This window comes from Pseudorasbora parva, chromosome 18, assembly GCF_024679245.1.
Source record: "Pseudorasbora parva isolate DD20220531a chromosome 18, ASM2467924v1, whole genome shotgun sequence".
Taxonomy (NCBI): Eukaryota; Metazoa; Chordata; class Actinopteri; order Cypriniformes; family Gobionidae; genus Pseudorasbora; species Pseudorasbora parva.
The window spans coordinates 34,893,018-34,912,098 of record NC_090189.1 but is presented as its reverse complement, the minus strand read 5'-3'; the positions used below and the strand labels follow the sequence as shown (position 1 = coordinate 34,912,098).

General features: G+C 36.3%; 1 protein-coding gene across 1 annotated transcript in view; it reads right to left on the bottom strand.

Moving 5' to 3' along the window:
• The window catches only part of kif4 (kinesin family member 4), a 100,486-nt gene that overhangs the window by 30,450 nt on the left and 50,955 nt on the right, over window positions 1-19,081 (bottom strand). Inside the window, exons 8-21 of the mRNA XM_067424034.1 lie at window positions 18,642-18,761; window positions 17,835-18,010; window positions 17,665-17,726; window positions 13,147-13,279; window positions 12,779-12,837; window positions 12,574-12,679; window positions 9,037-9,153; window positions 5,863-6,048; window positions 5,681-5,784; window positions 5,418-5,562; window positions 4,886-4,996; window positions 4,628-4,711; window positions 4,381-4,494; window positions 922-1,077 (exon numbers count right to left, since the gene is read on the bottom strand). Coding sequence (XP_067280135.1) covers window positions 922-1,077; window positions 4,381-4,494; window positions 4,628-4,711; window positions 4,886-4,996; window positions 5,418-5,562; window positions 5,681-5,784; window positions 5,863-6,048; window positions 9,037-9,153; window positions 12,574-12,679; window positions 12,779-12,837; window positions 13,147-13,279; window positions 17,665-17,726; window positions 17,835-18,010; window positions 18,642-18,761 — 1,673 coding nt within the window. The remainder of the gene's footprint in view (window positions 1-921; window positions 1,078-4,380; window positions 4,495-4,627; window positions 4,712-4,885; window positions 4,997-5,417; window positions 5,563-5,680; window positions 5,785-5,862; window positions 6,049-9,036; window positions 9,154-12,573; window positions 12,680-12,778; window positions 12,838-13,146; window positions 13,280-17,664; window positions 17,727-17,834; window positions 18,011-18,641; window positions 18,762-19,081) is intronic.

The following is a 19,081-nucleotide window of genomic DNA, read 5'->3' as shown; positions in this document are numbered from 1 at the left end:
ATAAATAAACTGATTTTGTCATAACACCACTTCCTGTTAAATTTGTATCAAAATTCAAACAGTAGATGTCGCACTCTTTACTTAAGCGTGACTGAGCGCCTCATCATGCAGATCATGTAGGCTACACGAGCCAATTTTCACTTCTTTTCCAGTTACAGAACAAAATATGAATGTCAGAAAGTAGGCTATATGGTTTAGGCTACAGCACAACTGACAGAAGAGCACTGTGTCTCATAGGACACCCGGGATGTCTCGTATTTCCCTCTTGGTTAAAACATGAATAGACCTATTCATCATAATCCCGTGATAAAGCTGACAAAATAATAATAATAATGATATTGCAATAATTTTTAAATATTTTCAAACATGCAATCTTTTTGACATTTTAACCGGAAACCATGCGATCAGTTAGACACAAATCATAAACTGACATGATTGTGACCGCGTCTCGCACCAATAGTGTCAATCGCCTGACTGTGGGTGAAATTTACGATTTGAACTATGATGAACATTAATATTACTTTATGAGTTTTAGCAAGCTGTTGTGTTAGAAGGAAAATCATGGTCTCTAAACTGAGCCTTGAACAACGCACGCGCTTGTCAACATAACTAATCCTCACCTGGTTGCGAACGCTCCCGTGTTCAATGAGACAACACGCAAGGGGAGGGGGAACAACGAGGCGGGAGGCGCGCGAGCGCAGCACAGAGAAGGCAAACAAGCCAAGTGGCGGAATCAGAATTAAATATAAACAACAGATATATACGATATGTCCAAATCCATATCGAGTTTAAAAAATATCTCGATATTTTTTAAATATCGAGATATCACCCTGCCCTAGTGCTTGACACACAAGAATTAATGAGGTTAATCATAAAGCAGTATATTAGTATTTCATGCTTAAAAGTGTGTGCAAATCTCACCCGGACTTTGGCTACAGGTCTCTCTCCTGCCTCCATCTGCTGACGAAGCTGAGCAATCTCCTCTGCCAGCATTTTCCTATCCTCCAGCAGGTCCTGTAGATGACGGCGTGCCTCCTCTGTGCTCACAAGCACTTCTACCTCGTTCAGCAGCCAGTTCTTAATCAAGCAAAAATAACAACAATTACAACATTCCCTTTAAGATGCCATATGACATTATCGCGATTTGAAAAATTCACAGTAAATACTGTTTGGAATTAAGCAAAGTTAGCAACAGTATGGATTTAAATTATTCAGCTTCTCCACCACTTGCAAAAATCAGACCAAATTTTAGTTAACGAATAGAAGGAAAATAAGCTAATATGCATTCTAAAAATGTCAACACTTGATGAAATCTTGATCGGTCTATCGTATTTCCTTTTACTGAAACACAAAATAATTGTCTGTACTATAGTCTGTACCTGAGAAAGCACATGTTATCAGTATGTTTTGGGGACATTTTCTGGTTAGGACCAGTGCTCAGCCAACTCCAACTTTGGAGACACTGTATCTGTGTATGTGCGCACTATTCTGTGTTACAGATCAGTATTGGAAGTGGATTACGGGCATCCTAAGAGATGGGTGGACTTGTTCTGGACAAGCTGGTGCCTGTTCCAGACCTGGAAGGTCACTACGTGCCTAATTCCGGGGTGAAAGCGTCAACAAGTGCTCTATGGACACGTGACCATGATTAACTGACAATGTGTGGACATTTACTATGATTGTTAATATTCTCTGAACCAATCAGAATCATCCACCTTGCAGTAATGACATGGCTAGGCCTTAAAAAGTATAACTGTTGAGAAATTATATGTACGCGGATCTGGTAGAGAGGGAGATCTGGCTTCTGCTGATTAAACTGCTAAATATCCTTCAAAAAAAATGTCTTAATTGCACTCCTGACTCTTGGTCTTCATTTTTCACTACTGGTCCTGGGTCCTAAACTGTAATCCCTCAACAACATGCTGTGCTGTAAGTCACCCAATCAATATTTTTTTGCTATGAAACTTGGTGAAACTATTTTTTTTATTTGGCAATTCGTTTAATTCTACCCCAACTTAAAATAACATTTAAACTAAGGATATTTTTCTAGTAGGTAAAATATCATAAATACACGACATCCAATCAAATTCACTCATCTTTCACTCTCTAATCTGACTGCAAACACCCGAACAGCGAGCATATGATGTTGCATGCTGAGTATGCCGTCTTAACAAGTTGCACTACATTACTGCCATTCTCGATGATGTAAACGATGATGACCTTTGTGAAAGTGAGGATTTACTAGCACGAAGAACAAAGACACAGACTGGGCACAAAGATTAATTTACTGTAATGTTGATCATACGAAGAAAGATGTTAAATAGCTCAGGGGGTACGTCTCTAAAAAGTTATCCGTCATATATCCGTGCAAAAAAATCAGTTTTCCATCAGTTGTTAGATGATATCGTTGCGGCAGTATCCTTTCAAACATTTAAAGGGATTTCCCATGACTGTTCAATAAATATATTCAATGCCATTTGATCACAATGAACTGAAACATCAGCTTTAAGAGTTACCCAGACAATTAAATTGCTTGCTAACTGAGTGACAGTCGGTGACAGTCAACAGAAAGCTTACACATCCCTTATATTAAGCTTGAACGACCGGGGTCGGTATTGGCCTGTAGTTGTACTGGCTGCAAAAATCCTGCACTCTAAAGAATGCTGGGTTAAAAACAACTCGAGTTGGGTTGAAAATGGACAAACCCATAAGTTGGGTTGTTTGAATGGGTCTATTAACTGGATTCAAACAACCCAATTCCTGGGTTTGTCCATTTTCAACCCAACTCGAGTTGTTTTTAACCCAGCATTTTTTATAGTGTGATTGGAGCATCGCTAGGAAATTATGTTACATTTAAAAAAAAAAGAAGAAAAAAAAGAATTTACTTTAAAACATTCTGTAATAATGACCAATCACCATTATGGCATCAATACATCATAAGCTAATAGAACATTTAAAAATAAAATAAAAACTGTACTTGAATCAATTAGCCAAGCTCCAAAAATAAAGGACAAATAAGCTGGACATTAGGCTTGCTGCAATAGTCTGTTACACGGTGCTTAGGTGCACACTGATTACATCACTTGCTCACCGCAGGAACCACCACCATCGTTTAGATATTTTTATAGTAATAAAACTTTGTTTAGCTAGAGAACAGGCACTACAATTAAAAACTAGATATATCTGCTTAATATAGTGTGAGCTGAACGAGTTTTGCAGCACAGAGCAGGAGTCAGATCTCATTCATGACGAGAATGAGACGAGCTGACTAACAAGATGGTGGAAGATTGCGTTTCAAAACTAAATGTAAAAGCAGGCTATTTTATCATATTTTTGCAATCTGAATTTAATTCAGATTGCACTTCTAATTTAATTTAACGCTTTATTGGTTTGTTAATAAAGCAATCTTATTTTTTATTAATAAACATTCTGTTTAATCTAAGCAAATTTGTCATTGTAGGGTTTGTTGTTTTTCATTAAAGGGTTACTTCAGCGATTAGCATATGACTTTGTATCAGTAGAAACCCTGGATTATATTCAAATGATCGTGGATTCATGTAAACGGTGTGCCCGGTAGAGCAAAGTAAGTGTTTCAACTTCTCAAATTAATTCCTATGAAAGTTAAGCTTCCAAAGGCATGAACTTAAAACGCGCCAGACTGAACACACGCTGCGAATCTATGCCGCGAGTGCGGCCACATTTACCTCAGCTCTCATCATGAGAGCTCATTCAGCTCATCACGAATGTATGTAATCTGACTCCTGCAGCGTTTTGGGCTGAGACTCCCTCAGCGGCTAAACCACATTATATTGAACAGACACTTTCAGTTTTTAACTGTAGTGTCTGCCCTCTAACTGAACTGATTTTATGAAAATGAACACGGTCATGGTGGGAAAGTGAAAGTGATCCAGTAATCTAGTAGCAGTGGCTTTGGGAGTGGCCTCATAGGGCAGTGAAGCATTCTGGGAATTGTTCTCTTTCATCCCCATGGGACAAAAATACATTTTCTGCCTTTTCTCAGTCTAGAAAGCACCAAATAAAAAAAATAATTTCACATTTCTACTACATGAATGACCCAGTTTAAATACAGATTCATCTTCCCAGCACTGAAGTACCCCTTTAAGAATAATAATGAACCCACAATTCAAGCAACTTCTCTGGTTATCTGCCTACTAGAAATATTTTGGTGAGGTCAGATGTGTCTGCTAATTTGAAAGCGAATGTAAAAGGCAAATGGCCAGACAGGCATTAAAAACTGTGTCCACTGGAGTGGAGGAGAGCAAGAATTTTCAATTAATTCCTTTAGAATTTGGGCTTCACGTTCTTGCACATCAACTGGTGGGAAAATTTCCCTAGTGGATATCAAACCAAGTAAAGCACCTTCACTCGGCTGGCGACACCCTCCGCTCCACGGTTCTGAATGTCTTTACGCTTCTCTGCAACTTCACTTCTCTTCTGAAGTGCGTCTTTCAGACGTTTGTTAGCAGCAGCAGCCTGTGGATGAACCACAAAATAAAATATCACCATAGTGTATCGGGGAACACTATCCTATCATCTGAGCAGAGAGGTATAAAACAGTAAGTGCAGAATTTGTTCAGAATTGTTTGCTTTTGGAGAAACAGTTCACCTCTTCGGTCTTGCGACGGAGAACACTGGCCTGTTTCTGGAAGTCTCTCTCTAGTTTTAGCATCTCATATTGCCGTTTACGATCCTGAATTGTGTACAACAACCAACATTTAATTAACAATAATCATTTAATTCCTAAAAAAGCTTATTAATACATAAATACGGAAAATTGGAATGTCAAACAAAAACAAATGATAAAATTACACCATCTGTGACTGAAAACACAAGACCAGAGTAAAAATGTAAGATTGACACTCACTTTCTCTTTTAGTTGCAGTACTTCTTTATCTTTCTTCTGCTTCCACAAACGAAATTTCTCAGAGTCTTCCTTCATCTGTCTCATGAGCTGCACCCGCTGGGACTTCATAGCCTGCAAAGATCAACCAGCATTTTGCCATTTTTAAAAAGGTTTGAAACCTTGTTTTAACCCATTTTTATTGACTAATGCTGATAAGACTGAAAAGATCCAATTTAAATATGTATGCAAGTAGTTGCAATAAGAAAAGTCTATGTAATTATCATTTTAATGAAACCATTGTTTATAGCTCAAAGGCACAATGCCTAATAAATAGTGACCATTTGTCTCCATTAAAAAGGGCAAAAAGACGGTCTTACGGTTGACTGTATATACAAGAAGGCAAAACCTTTCACGGTTTGCATCACTCAAACTGTCTGTGCTCATAATTAGTCTGTACATTGGTGGAGTATTTCTGCTGAATACATCGCTACCTGGGTGCAAGCAAGATCCCATTCCAAATAAGCAAATTAAACATAAGGCTTTGTAAACAAACCTGAATCTCTTGGTTGAGTTTAGTTACATTGCGCACAGATGACTCTTTCAGTTTAAGCAGCTTAGATTGATCTTGCAGTTTCTTCTTTAACTCTGTGATTTGTCCTTCCAACTCCTGAAGTCTCTTTCTGCGTTGTTCGCTCAGTCTAGTGTGAAACAAGTCATGAAAATAATAAACGAATCAAATCAAGTCAAGTCATTGTGTTGCAGTATTAGAACTGGCAGTTTAAGTTTGGAAAGAAACAGGCAAAGATATTGAGTTACTTGGCCTGATTGGTGTCCTTCTTGGCAGACTGCAGAGCATGGATGAGATCTTCCTTCTCTTTCTGCAGAGAGCCAACCGCAGCCTGCAGACTATGAACATTCTCCTGGAGAGGTGAAACAAACATTAACATGACTAAAGGTGTTCAACAATATCATTTTTATAATTTGGTTTCCAGGCTTACCTGATATTCCGTTTGCATGGGTTCCAAATGACTATCATTCTGACACATCTTCTTGACAAATTCCTCTTTCAGTGCTAAAACTTTATTGAGCTCAATCAGTTCTTTAGACATCTGAGCCTGCCGCAGTGCATGCTGGGCTGTGTAGGCTTCAGGAGAGCCTTTGGCATGGGGATCAGCACTGATGTCCTAAATTGGAATATTTGGGCAAAAAAAACAAACTAGAATAAAAAAAAATATTCATTTAACACAAAAATGCCCAAATACATGTATTCTTTGGCATATAAGAAAAGAATGCAGCATATGGTAAACTACACCAAATACACTGGCCATATGACTCCCTATCTTTTATAAAATACTACATTCATTTTAGGAATGCACAATATATCTGCCACCATATCTATAATCATCAGGTAATTGTAAACATTATCGAACGGATAAGAAAATTAGGCCAATATATTAAAGCCGATAATGGATTATTTCCTTCAACAGACACTTCAGATGTGCGCTGGTCGCCATAATTGTTTTCAATCGCTTGAAATATGATTAAAATCACTTTGAAAAGGAAGATACAGTTAAGTTTAGTTACAGTTAAGTTGTGAATAATTCGTGGCTGAAGGGGTTACAGGTACTCAGGTTCCCGTTGTGCCTAACGCCGTTCAGCCGATGCTTATTCACACGATACGGCACAGCCTCTCATACCTTATTCCTTACTTAACAGACACAGCTTTGGATTTTAAAAACATCTTTAAAAAAGATGAAATTAACATACTACAGGATGTATTCATCTTAGTTCATGTTAACTATTGTAAACAAAATTAAACCTTATTTGTAAAGTGTTCCAATTTTATATTATATAAAATATTATATATATATATATATATATATATATATATATATATATATATATATATATATATATATATATATATATATATATATACACACATACACACACTTCTAAAAAAATTAGCATATTGTGATAAAGTTCATTATTTTCCATAATGTAATGATAAAAATTTAATCAACTGATAAATTTCAGGTCCTTTATTGTATTAATACTGATTATTTTGGCATACAGCTCATGAAAACCCCAAATTCCAAAAAAATTAGCATATTTCATCCGACCAATAAAAGAAAAGTGTTTTTAATACAAAAAAAGTCAACCTTCAAATAATTATGTTGAGTTATGCACTCAATACTTGGTCGGGAATCCTTTTGCAGAAATGACTGCTTCAATGCAGTGTGGCATGGAGGCAATCAGCCTGTGGCACTGCTGAGGTGTTATGGAGGCCCAGGATGCGTCGATAGCGGCCTTAAGCTCATCCAGAGTGTTGGGTCTTGCGTCTCTCAACTTTCGCTTCATAATATCCCACAGATTCTCTATGGGGTTCAGGTCAGGAGAGTTGGCAGGCCAATTGAGCGCAGTAATATCATGGTCAGTAAACCATTTACCAGTGGTTTTGGCACTGTGAGCAGGTGCCAGGTCGTGCTGAAAAACGAAATCATCTCCATAAAGCTTTTCAGCAGATCTCCTGATAGCTAGCTGCATTGACCCTGCCCTTGATAAAACACAATGGACAAACACCAGCAGCTGACATGGCACCCCAGACCATCACTGACTGTGGGTACTTGACACTGCACTTCATACATTTTGGCATGTCCTTCTCCCCAGTCTTCCTCCAGACTCTGGCACCTTGATTTCCGAATGACATGCAAAATTTGCTTTCATCCAAAAAAAGTACTTTGGACCACTGAGCAACAATCCAGTTGCTTCTCTGTAGCCCAAAAGTGGCTTGACCTGGGGAATGCGGCACCTGAAGCCCATTTCCTGCACACCCCTGTGCACGGTGGCTCTGGATGTTTCTACTCCAGACTCAGTCCACTGTTTCCGCAGGTCTCCCAAGGTCTGGAATCGGTCCTTCTCCACAATCTTCCTCAGGGTCCGGTCACCTCTTCTCGTTGTGCAGCGTTTTTTGCCACGCTTTTTCCTTCCCACAGACTTCCCACTGAGGTGCCTTGATACAGCACTCTGGGAATAGCCTATTCGTTCAGAAATTTCTTTCTGTGTCTTACCCTCTTGCTTGAGGGTGTCAATGATGGCCTTCTGGACAGCAGTCAGGTCGGCAGTCTTACCCATGATTGCGGTTTTGAGTAATGAACCAGGTTGTGAGTTTTTAAAAGCCTCCATCTTTTGCAGATGTTTAGAGTTAATTAGTTGATTCAGATGATTAGGTTAATAGCTTGTTTAGGGAAACCTTTTTATGATAAGCTAATTTTTTGAGACAGGAATTTTGGGTTTTCATGAGCTGTATGCCAGCATCATCAGTATTAAAACAATAAAAGACCTGAAATGTTCACCCATCCCATATCACCCAATCACCCATAGGAATAAAGGGGAGCACGGTTCAACAGAAGTGTTGTACGGATGAGTGGATCTTCACCTGAGAGCAGTGTTTATGGGCGTGCATTTGCTCTCTTGCTCTAGTCACGTGCGCGCGCACCCTACCGGGAGAAGAGCCCTACGGCCCATACAAGGATATTCCGTTCTGTCGACATCAAGCAGACCCATGCTCGAAAAAAAACTCTCCTAAACTTGGAGAAACCGGATGGAGTATTTTTGACACAGAAATACTCCATCAAACATCCAACTTGTCCATGTTTAGGATGGGAATCCAAGTCTTTAACAGTGTAAAAACTCAGTATGCACGAAACAGCATCCCCCCCAGAATTGTGGTTCTCAACTCTCTATATAGTGCATGGCATATGAGAGGTGTTTTAAAATGGTGAAATTATATAAGATATTATTATTAATTACTATTATTATTATAATTAAATTATATACTTTCACCATTTTAAAACGCATCCAATTTGGACACACAATTGGTCAAAGCCCATTATAGTGCACTGTATAGTGGATAGAAAGAGGTTTGGTGATGGAAATGGGGCGCTTTTTCTGCATTTGTTTTGAAGCCTCGTTTCATACACAAGTATACCTACATCATAACCAAACCAACCCATGCAGGTCGGTTATGTCTGGACACAGATCTTATTTGATCACTTGCAATTAATAGTCTTCCTAAAAAAATATCAGATTTTTCTGCAAGTCTGACCATAGCCAAAATGTGTAGAGTGGTGGGTCCCACCGTTGAGATCAACTGGTTTAGAAATACATACCACTGGTGGGCCAGTAACAGAACCGCCAGGACTGGAACATTCCATGTGTACCGCCATAGATGAAACACCACCTGAAGTCATGGCATCAATGGTGGCAGCAATCCCCACACTCTCGCTCTGTTGGACCAGGTAATTGGGTTTTATTGCACAATTTCAAATCACTTACCGGTATGTAATAGTTAAAACATCCTTCCAACAATCATAACACATTCAGCAATCAACAAGTAAAATATTTTGAGTTTATGGTGTCATAGAAATGTTTATTCTAACTTAAGGTGCTTAAGTTAGCACTTCTGTGACAAAGCAGACTGAGCTAGACCTCACCCTCACACTTAACTGTACCACTGATAACCATCTTGTTACTCAACATCCTTCTGAGCACTTCACTAATTTCAAGACTGGACTACAGCAATGCTCTACTGGCAGGCCTTTCAGAAAGTGCAACTAAAGGTCTGTTCACACCAAGCCCAATAATTATTAGGGGTGTAACGCATCAGTTTGTATTACCGTTTTAGGTTCAGGGTACGGTTCTGCATGTGTAATGTTCAGGGGGGAAAAGGACTACTGTCAAATAAAAATAAAGAAAATAAGAACAAAATCTGCACACTACAGCACAAATAAACAATAGAGCAATGATACTAATAAAATAAACAGTGCTTTTCAGGTTTTTCAGTTAAGTCTAACATCAGTTTTCAGTTAAACTAATTTGAATAAAGTAAACAATATGTAAAATAGCATTGCATATTTGACTATAGATTAAAGATTAATGCTTTAAGTTATAAAAGCTATTCAATCAAGAGCAGTGAGTGATTTCATTGTGTTTTGTTATTTGAATAAGAAAAACAGACAGCAGTTTTAGGCTTGGATGTTATTCTCAACTGTACAAGTTCAATTAAGGCATAACTGACTATGCCTGCTGGGATACTCATGAAGACGGGCATGTTGAAAATTTGTGTGAATTTGTCTACTCAAGTGCAAGACTTGAAAAAGAATTTAATATTTGCATCCTGTCTGAGACGTGCACATGATTCAGATGAGTAAACACAAATCTCAATTTTCATTTGCATCTTCTGGCTTTTGAATGTTTAAATTAGCAAGACTTGAGTTTGAACACAGATAGCAGGTTGGTTAAAAAAAGCCCTTTAGTATAGAATTGATGCGTCTGTGTAAGAAAAATATCCATATTTAAAACTTCATAATGTAACGTTTTGGCCGAACGCCTTCCGTATTAAGTTTACGGAAAAAAGTGCCTCTGCAGTTCAAAGGCTTACACTACCAGGTATGCTCGTCAAACGTCGCGTACACATCTTGAACTTCAAGAAGGCACTTTCAACACTTTTCCACAGAAGGCGTTTGGCCGGAACTTTAATTTTTTTTTTAAAAAAAAGTTTCAAATATGGATACTTTTCTTACACAAATGCAATGATTTTCTTCAGAAGGCCTTTATTAAATCCCCAGAGCCGTTTGGAATACATAATTTGACGGACAGATGCATTTTTATGGACTTCAAAAACAAAGCAACAATCCCTGCCATTATAAAGCTTGGATTAGCCAGGACTTTAATATCAATTAACATTTAATTGTCTGAAAGAAGAATTATGATCCAAGTTATTCAACTCTACACAAATAAAATTAATTAATTAGGTCTTATTTAATTCTATAAACTATAATACTGATCCTCCAACATTGTCGCTCTCTGATAAATAAAAATAAGCTGATAACATCACTGTTTTCTCCAGAACGACTGTATAGCCAAATCTATTTTTGTTGCAATATTGTCCTGTTTAACACTGTGAAGCTGCTTTGAAACAATCGTCATTGTAAAAGCGCTATATAAATAAATTTGATGGATTGATTGAAACTTTTTATATTTATGGATAACGGAGGCCACTGTGTTCATTGGGACCTTCAATGCTGTAGAATTTTTTTGTACCCTTCCCCAGATCTGTGCCTCGATACAATCCTGTCTCTGAGGTCTACAGACAATTCCTTGGACTTCATGGCTTGGCTTGTGCTCTGACATGCACTGTTTAGCCCCTGAACCCAATTTATAAAGCTTAAAGTGTCTACTTTATGTACACTCAAAATAAAGTAAATGTTGTGCTTTGCATGTGAAAATATACTCAGAACTTGCCACACAGACATTACAGAAAGCTTGGAATGTCTACTTTTAAATGAAGTAATTTATATAAAAAGCAAATATTCTATGTTTATGTTATGTACCACATGAAAACAGTGAGAGGTCCAGTTTCTCCAGCACAGCCTCATTAACTTCAAATGTAATCACACCCACGTGTGCGCAAACAATTCACATGCAAATCGTCCATGAGGAAGGAACGCGAACCTGTAAACGCCCCATCACATGCAAACAAAGTCTCGTCTGCATTCTTCTGATTTTTATTGAGTTTGGAAGACCACAGTTTTACCACGAGTTTTTACAAGGTTAAACATTTCTTCTCACTTACAGTAGCGTTATACACTTCACATTGTAGGCTACTAGTTGAACTAAAATGTGTGAAATCAATGGAAACATGTTGAAATATGAAATGGGTAAGCAACCTCAATGCTAAATAAAAATACACGTATGAAATGAGGATATTTGATGTTCTATAATACTAAACACAGCATGATATAAAAGTAGGTTTGCGATTATTCCCGTATTAGCCAAAACATCACGTTTATTTAGCTTAAATGTCCCGTACATGACTGACCCATTTATTGACTGCTATACGCTGATGCACCGACAGACTTGTTGTGTCTTTTGCATGTTTAAGTTTGTTATTTTAAACCTACACTGTGTGATATTTTCCCCCATCTAGTGGTGAAAAGGTATATGACCATCCAGTGAATAATAGTTTCTGTTCCTCTCCATTCTGATTTCGTTTTAAATACTACGGTGGCCGAATTAAGTCCAAGATTAACATGGCAATCCCCCTCTTCACATTCGACACGGTGCCATCAAGTGTTAAAACGCGAAAGGTGAAGCTTGAATTTATGGGTATGTCCCTCTTTGGCTAATGTACTTTCAAGATGGAGTCGCAACATGTCAACCAGCATTCGAACCTCTCACCCATATGTATTTTCAATGGCATATTATAAACTTACGAGAATACTTTACTACTTGAAATAAGTAAATATACATTAATGAGCACATATATTTTTGAAAGAACTAAGTGTTTTCAGCTAAGAATAAACTAAAAAAGTTACACAGTGTAGCTTTAAATGTAGATGCACTCAAATAGAGAGACTAAATGTTTTTTGTTCATCTTGCACTGTTCCTGTTTGCCATGAATATTATATATATATTATATATATATATATATATATATATATATATATATATATATATATATATATATATATATATATATATATACGTAAATTGTTCCCCCAAAGTTTTTTTTTTTTTTTAAAGGATAGATTTCTGCCCAGTGTTTTAATCTTATCAATCATTTACTATCATCCCATTTCCCTTTCCAACGAAAATCTAGAAATTATAGCTCTTTTCCACTTAAACGGTCAATCTAAGGCCTTTACCTGCAGTTCTAGGATGAGCTGTTGAAGGTTCTGGATCACCTCCATATTCTCTTTCAGTTCCTGGTCTTCCAGAGTCTCAACCACTTTCTTTAAGTCCACTTTACACCTGGAATGAGAGATTTTTTTACAGAAATGTATTCAAATTACTGAACAAATTCTTGAATCCTCATTGGTTCACAGATTGGCAGGACATTGATATACTTACGCTGAGTGCTGCCTCAACTCCTCTAGTTTGCTTTGCAGTTTCTCATTTGTCTGCTCTGTCTAAAAAAACAATCAAAGAATCATCAAATAATTAAATTAAATGCACAAAGATTTAAAGAGGAATGGTTAACAGTACAGTAAAGGAAGTAGAAAAGTTTTATACTGCCAAATGACATCACATCATGCCAGAGGTGGGTGAAAAATGTGCTGGCCATAAAACATATTTGCCAGTCATTAATCTATTTAGTCGGTTTTGCTGTTTTTATTTTATGAGTAAACTGCAAGACATTGGTTGCAAGACATCAACCTGTCAGTAAAACTAACATTCTCGGAACTATACATCTCAAAGGCTACAAAAACAAGTTTCACCATGATGATCCTTTCAAACATAAGGGCAGTTTGTCCCACAGCTTCACTCAGCTCACGGCTCAGTTTGCAGTTTTCATCTTGCAGACAGCGATTCTGCTCCAGGATCTTTGACACATTCTCTGCTGGCTCAGACCTACAAATTAAAGACATCTTTAGATTTAGATGGGGGATGATTTAGATCACTTTCAAAGCTTCATGAAAAACTGAAAGAAAGATTATTATTTTTTCTTCAAATTGCAAAAAATTACACAAAGCAAGAGAATTTTTTATCAATGAAGCTGTCGGTCAAACAAGTAAAATATTAAAACATTTTCCTATTAAAAAATAGGTGGATCAAAACTGCATTTCCACGAAATAAACAATCATGTAATATTAATAACTGCATTTATTACATGTAAAACAATATACATATAGTATAAATGGTGGGAAAATTAGAGATGGAACATTTTCTTTAATATAATTATATATTACCATATATTTCCAAATATAAGAGGTTTTTTTTTTTTTACTAGGAAATGCATCTGAAATAATAGTCTAATATTCAGGGTCTAAACTTTTACATGTCAATAATACACCCATAACAATAGGTGGCGCCAAATATAAGTAAAACGTGTTCCACCCAGGACTGACAAACACAGTGGAGTCAAACGACTCATTAAGCAGCCAAGAAATACAGTGTCAGTGTAATGTTTGTAGATGGCGAGCCCCATCTATGCTTTGAAATAATTGCCATTTTAAAAAGTGCCATATAAAAAAAGGTGACTTGACAAATTTAATTTAAGTATAAAAAAAAATAGGTAAAAAACTTTTTTTTGGGGGGGGGGGGGGGGGGGGGGGTGTTGTTTAACATTCTGAACAATACAGCAATATTTTATCTATAATTCAGAAAGTATGTTTACAGAAAGCAGGGATGGATATTAGCTTTTTTGTGGCCGGCGGATTTCAAAATCTACCAGCCACATTCTTGTTTTTAACTGACAATGTGTGTCACATGCATGTGAAAAATAATACTACAATCTCTATAATACTTAAACAGTTTATTTAATCTCAAGTCTCAATGAAATAGCGAGTGCTGTGTGCGCTTTTTATTTTATTTTATTTTTTTTAACCTAGATGTGGCATTTGGATGATTCTTAGTCCCAACAATGAAACTATTAGTTTTGGCATCTTCTGAAGCTTGTTGACCGAGCAGAACATTGTCAGAAGGGATGCACCGAAATCAAAACTCTTGGCCGAAACACCAAAAGAAATTATGCCAATTATTAGTACCATTGCATTTATGGTTAATGCTATGACTGTGTAACTTTACTAAAAATCAAGGCATTGCAATTGCATAAATTAATATTAAAGTTGCAAATAATAAATCAATTACAAATTATGCAAATATTTATTTAGCACATTGCAACAATGCACAGTATAAAATAAAATTCTAACTAAAATGTTTAACTTGACCTCACTTAATTTCACATAATGTACAGGCCTACTGGCCTGCAGAAAGGTACAGAAATAATCAAATGTAAAAGTAATCAAAAAGTCATCAAAATAATCAAATGTAAAATAACTGCATATTTAACTGTTTATCCTTATTAAACTTACAAAAGCTATTCAATCAAGAGCAGTTAGTGATGTCCTGTAGTGATGTGATCTTTTATTTGACATTAAACAGACAGCAGTAATGGCTACTTGCCCCTTTAAGAGCTACTGCAGGGAAATGCATTGTCTTTCTCGACTATATAAAGTGCACTTAAGGCATATACAGACTATGTCGGCTAGGATACTTATCAAGGTGGACATTAGGGCTGCCCCCAAATAGTCGACTAGACGTTATTCAATATGAAGAGGGCTTGGTCGAATACATTTTTCATTAGGTGGTTAGTCGCAAAAAAAAAAATCAAACGCAAAAAATTACGCAATCAGGGGCTGCGCAGTCACGCCTGTTTCACACATACTCCGTCTGCAGTGCGTGTGCGGTGCAGATTTCTTTCCGTACCCATTTTAACAGATTACAGCTTTCACACTGCACGCGGATGGGGTCCATCAGTCTGTTCCAGGATCGGTGCGTCTGCAGCAGTGCGACGATTGTTTTCGAACCGAGTCTATTTTTTGCTGTGCTGCACTGCTGCATTAAAGTGACAGAACATTGTTCGCATTAAAATAAACATGTAGCCTACTGACGCGAAAATCTATTAATTTCACCACAGATGTATATTTAAAATATACTCGTTTCAAAGTCAACACATAGCTTTTTTTGTCAAGTAAATCAAGGAAACGACACCTTACTGGCATTTAGGTTAAAACATTTTTTTTGCCATAATGGAGAGCAGTCATCCTTTCTTGGAGGTGGAAAGCAAAGTTCTAAAGTTCTTTATGACCTGCAGGATTTCTTTTAAAAGGGTTTAAAAATGAAAGAAAAGACGAGAGTTGGCTGTTTTTGAATAGCCTATTTTAAGTTTCTAATTTAAAATGTTTGAGATTTTAGGCTATAACCTATGTATAAATGTTTTGCCACTTGTGTGAGCTAAATCTAAAGTACTAGGCTATATAAATATGAATAAATTAATTGAATAAAATGTTGTTTAAATGTAGGCTAGTACGTTAACCTGACTTCTATGAAAGAGTAAACAAAGAAAATTGCAATTCTGACGAGCCACGTTCAGTAACAACTTTTAGATTTTAAATAAAAAAACAATGAATAAATGCTGTTTGGGGTATGCAACAGCAGATCAGTTGCGGACTGCAAACGCAGCATGTGTGAAAGCACAACGGGGCGTGGGGCTCCTGTACCGCACACGCAACGCAACACGCACTGCAGACGGAGTATGACATGACATCAAAGCAACGAGAGGTCAACAAGACCTCTTGCCTCGCGGTATACCAAAGCGCACTTGTGGGGGAGGTGTCTGGCTGATGCTAATAATGACGTCAGGAAAAAAGTCCAAAGTGTGGGATCATTTTGAAAAGTCGAAGGACGACCCTAAAAAGGCTGTTTGCAAACTCTGCAGGCAAACATTTGCCTATCACTCGTCAACATTGAATATGTGCTTTCATTTAAAACATGTAAGTAGTAACATTTCCTTTTTGTAGTGTTTCTGTTTGCTATTTGTTAGGCTATATTAAAAAAATGGGTCGGCTATACAAATAAATAAATACATATTTTTATTTATTCATTTTTATAAAATGCAGAAGTTGTTTTTTATTCTGTAAGAAAAATTAGTCTGATGTTTGCAATTTGTTGTTTCAGGTCAAGACTCATCCGTCGTCTTAATGGCAGTTTGCGGCTTTGCTCTTATATTTTTGATCTGCATTAGTGTTCTTTAAATTATTTGTTCCACATTTTGTCTTAAATATAGTTGTTCTAAACAATTTGATCAAAGACTTAGGCTGTTGATTTGTTTGCCGCCTTTTTTTATTCTAAGTTTTGGCACTGTGTGATGTGCCATGTGCATTTATTAAATTGTTCGTTTTTGTTTATTTTTTCTTTTTGAACAATATAAAAATTATATTAATTCTCCACTGTATTTTTATACCAAACAGCGTTTTTGCTACAGTACTTGTTTTGTACAAGGCCTAAGTTACTAATAAGTTTATTTATTTATATTAAAGAACGAATTTTAGTTTATTTTATTCCATTTTTAAATTTTTTTTTTTTTACATGCAACTGTTACAGTTTGTATTTTTGATAAAAAATTATTAAAATGCACAGGCAGTCTGATTGATGTTTTTATGTTATAATTAGCCTATAACGTTCCGGCCACAAATTTGTGTCCGTAAGCGCTGTATACTTTAAACGCTTTACTATTCTGTTTTAAGCGCTTCATTTTTATTTTGAATCTGATAATATCATGCTTAGCATTTTCTGTCATATGGAAGTGTTAAACTTCAACTTGGACCCTAAAATAAATTATCCTACAAGACTGTTCAATTAAAATTAAAAATCAGTACCGCTTAACAACAAGGTCCCATTATGTAGCAATAATTAAATGTATTGCATTCTTACAGTATTTATTACTATTAGTAATATCAGCCACTTTCTCTTAACAATAACTTAATAACTAAGTTTTATTAACTAAGTTATTAGTTAATAAAAATACAAATGTTCATGTTAACTCCGGTCCATTAAATGTACAACTTTTGATTTTAATATTGTATTAGTAAAAGTAGAAGATAACATTAAAGTGCCCCTATTGTGGATTTTTGAAAATAACCTTTAAAATGTAGTATGTAACAGTTGAATGATGTTGAAAATGTTTAGTAAAATTAGGAAATATTTAAGAGATAGTTCATTTAGTTGTAAACGTGTGCATACATTTTGTTCTAATGTCAAATAATTATATCAAGGTTTACTGAGTTTTACACAATTATTTTGTAGTGGGTTTTTTTTTTGTTGCTTTAAGAGTAATGAATGCTAGTTTTTTAATTCTTAGTTCATGTTTACTAATGTAATTTAGTAACCTAATGTTAAAAAAAAGGAACCAGGAACTTTACTGTAAAGTGTTAACCGAAAAATTTAGGCCATACCCAGTCAGTACAGATGCAACACCACCACGCGCATGTAGGAGCATCACCTGAAGATCTTGCACCTGTGATTAAAAAAAAAAAAAAAGACACCTAAATAATTCACTCCACATTCAACTTTAAGTAACTTGTCAAGAAACCACTGTCCTTTGAAAAAACACTAGACCATGTACCTGCTGTTTGAGTCTCTTCATTTCTAGTGCGCGTGGGTCAACATTAAGAACAGGCTTATTCTTAATTTTACGGGCACGGTCAGCATAACGTAACGTGTTGATAGTCTCCTCAATGTTTGAGTCCGCTGGACTGATACACGCAATCATCAAGGTGTGACTGTTACCTCCGAGAGAGTCTAGGAAAAGGTTTAAGCATTTAATGACCAACTAGCCAAAATGCAACAATTACTGCTAAACTGAAAACAAATTTAAAACAAGCTTTGCGTAGCATTGTTTTTACACTGATTTAAAAGCGTTAAAGATTTATTCAAAATTTTTTTGCTGTAACTATTGAAAAAGGTTGAAAGACAAACTGTGTTAGCTTGAAAAAACTGAAATGATGTTCAAACTTTCAAATTGTTCAAGCTTTTCAAACTGATTGACAAAAAGTGTAAAAGATTAAGGTTGAATAATTTGAAGTTTGAAGATCATAATAAATGCAAGATAGATAGGATTTAACATCACTTGGCACTGTTAGCATGTTGGTAGATGTTATAACATAAGGCAGTTAACATGTTTTAGCATGATGCTAACATATTAGCATGTAAACGTAGAAATCATGTAATGTTTTAACAAGTTTGCAGGCTAGTTGCTATGCTGTAGCTAGAGAGCAAGGCGGAGTTATAGCTAGAATTTCACTCTCAGAATTACATGTTAAAATACTGGATCAGTATGTCTTAAATTCCTTACAAGTTCATTCACTGCAATTTGATGTAGTAAAAAAGTGATTTGATGAACAACTGACTTAATTGATTAAATTAATCTTACCTTGTAAGAGACGTGTCAGTTTGGAGTCCCTGTATGGCACAAAGGTCCCCTTCTTGCTTTCATCACCAAGTGCACTGATCACATTCCCCAGAGACAGCAGCCCACGGTTAATGCTGATTCCTGTGAGAAAAATGTTGTCAAAAATGTGTTTAAGGAAGCGTTCATTCCATCTGACTTTTTCCATGGAACACAAGAAATTCTGGACAATATCCTGTCCACACTTACACCAACATCATGCAAATGAAACATCTTTTCTGAAGACTTTCTGAATGAACGTCTTTGACAGAGATTGTGCACCATGTTTGTTTTTCTTTATTTTGCAAGCACAACAATTTGTTTTTGTGACTGTACCCCTGTACCCTCCCACCCCCACCCCCCACCCCCCAAAAAAACATAACAGATTATAATGATGTATAACACTTGCCTGAATGATGATAAAA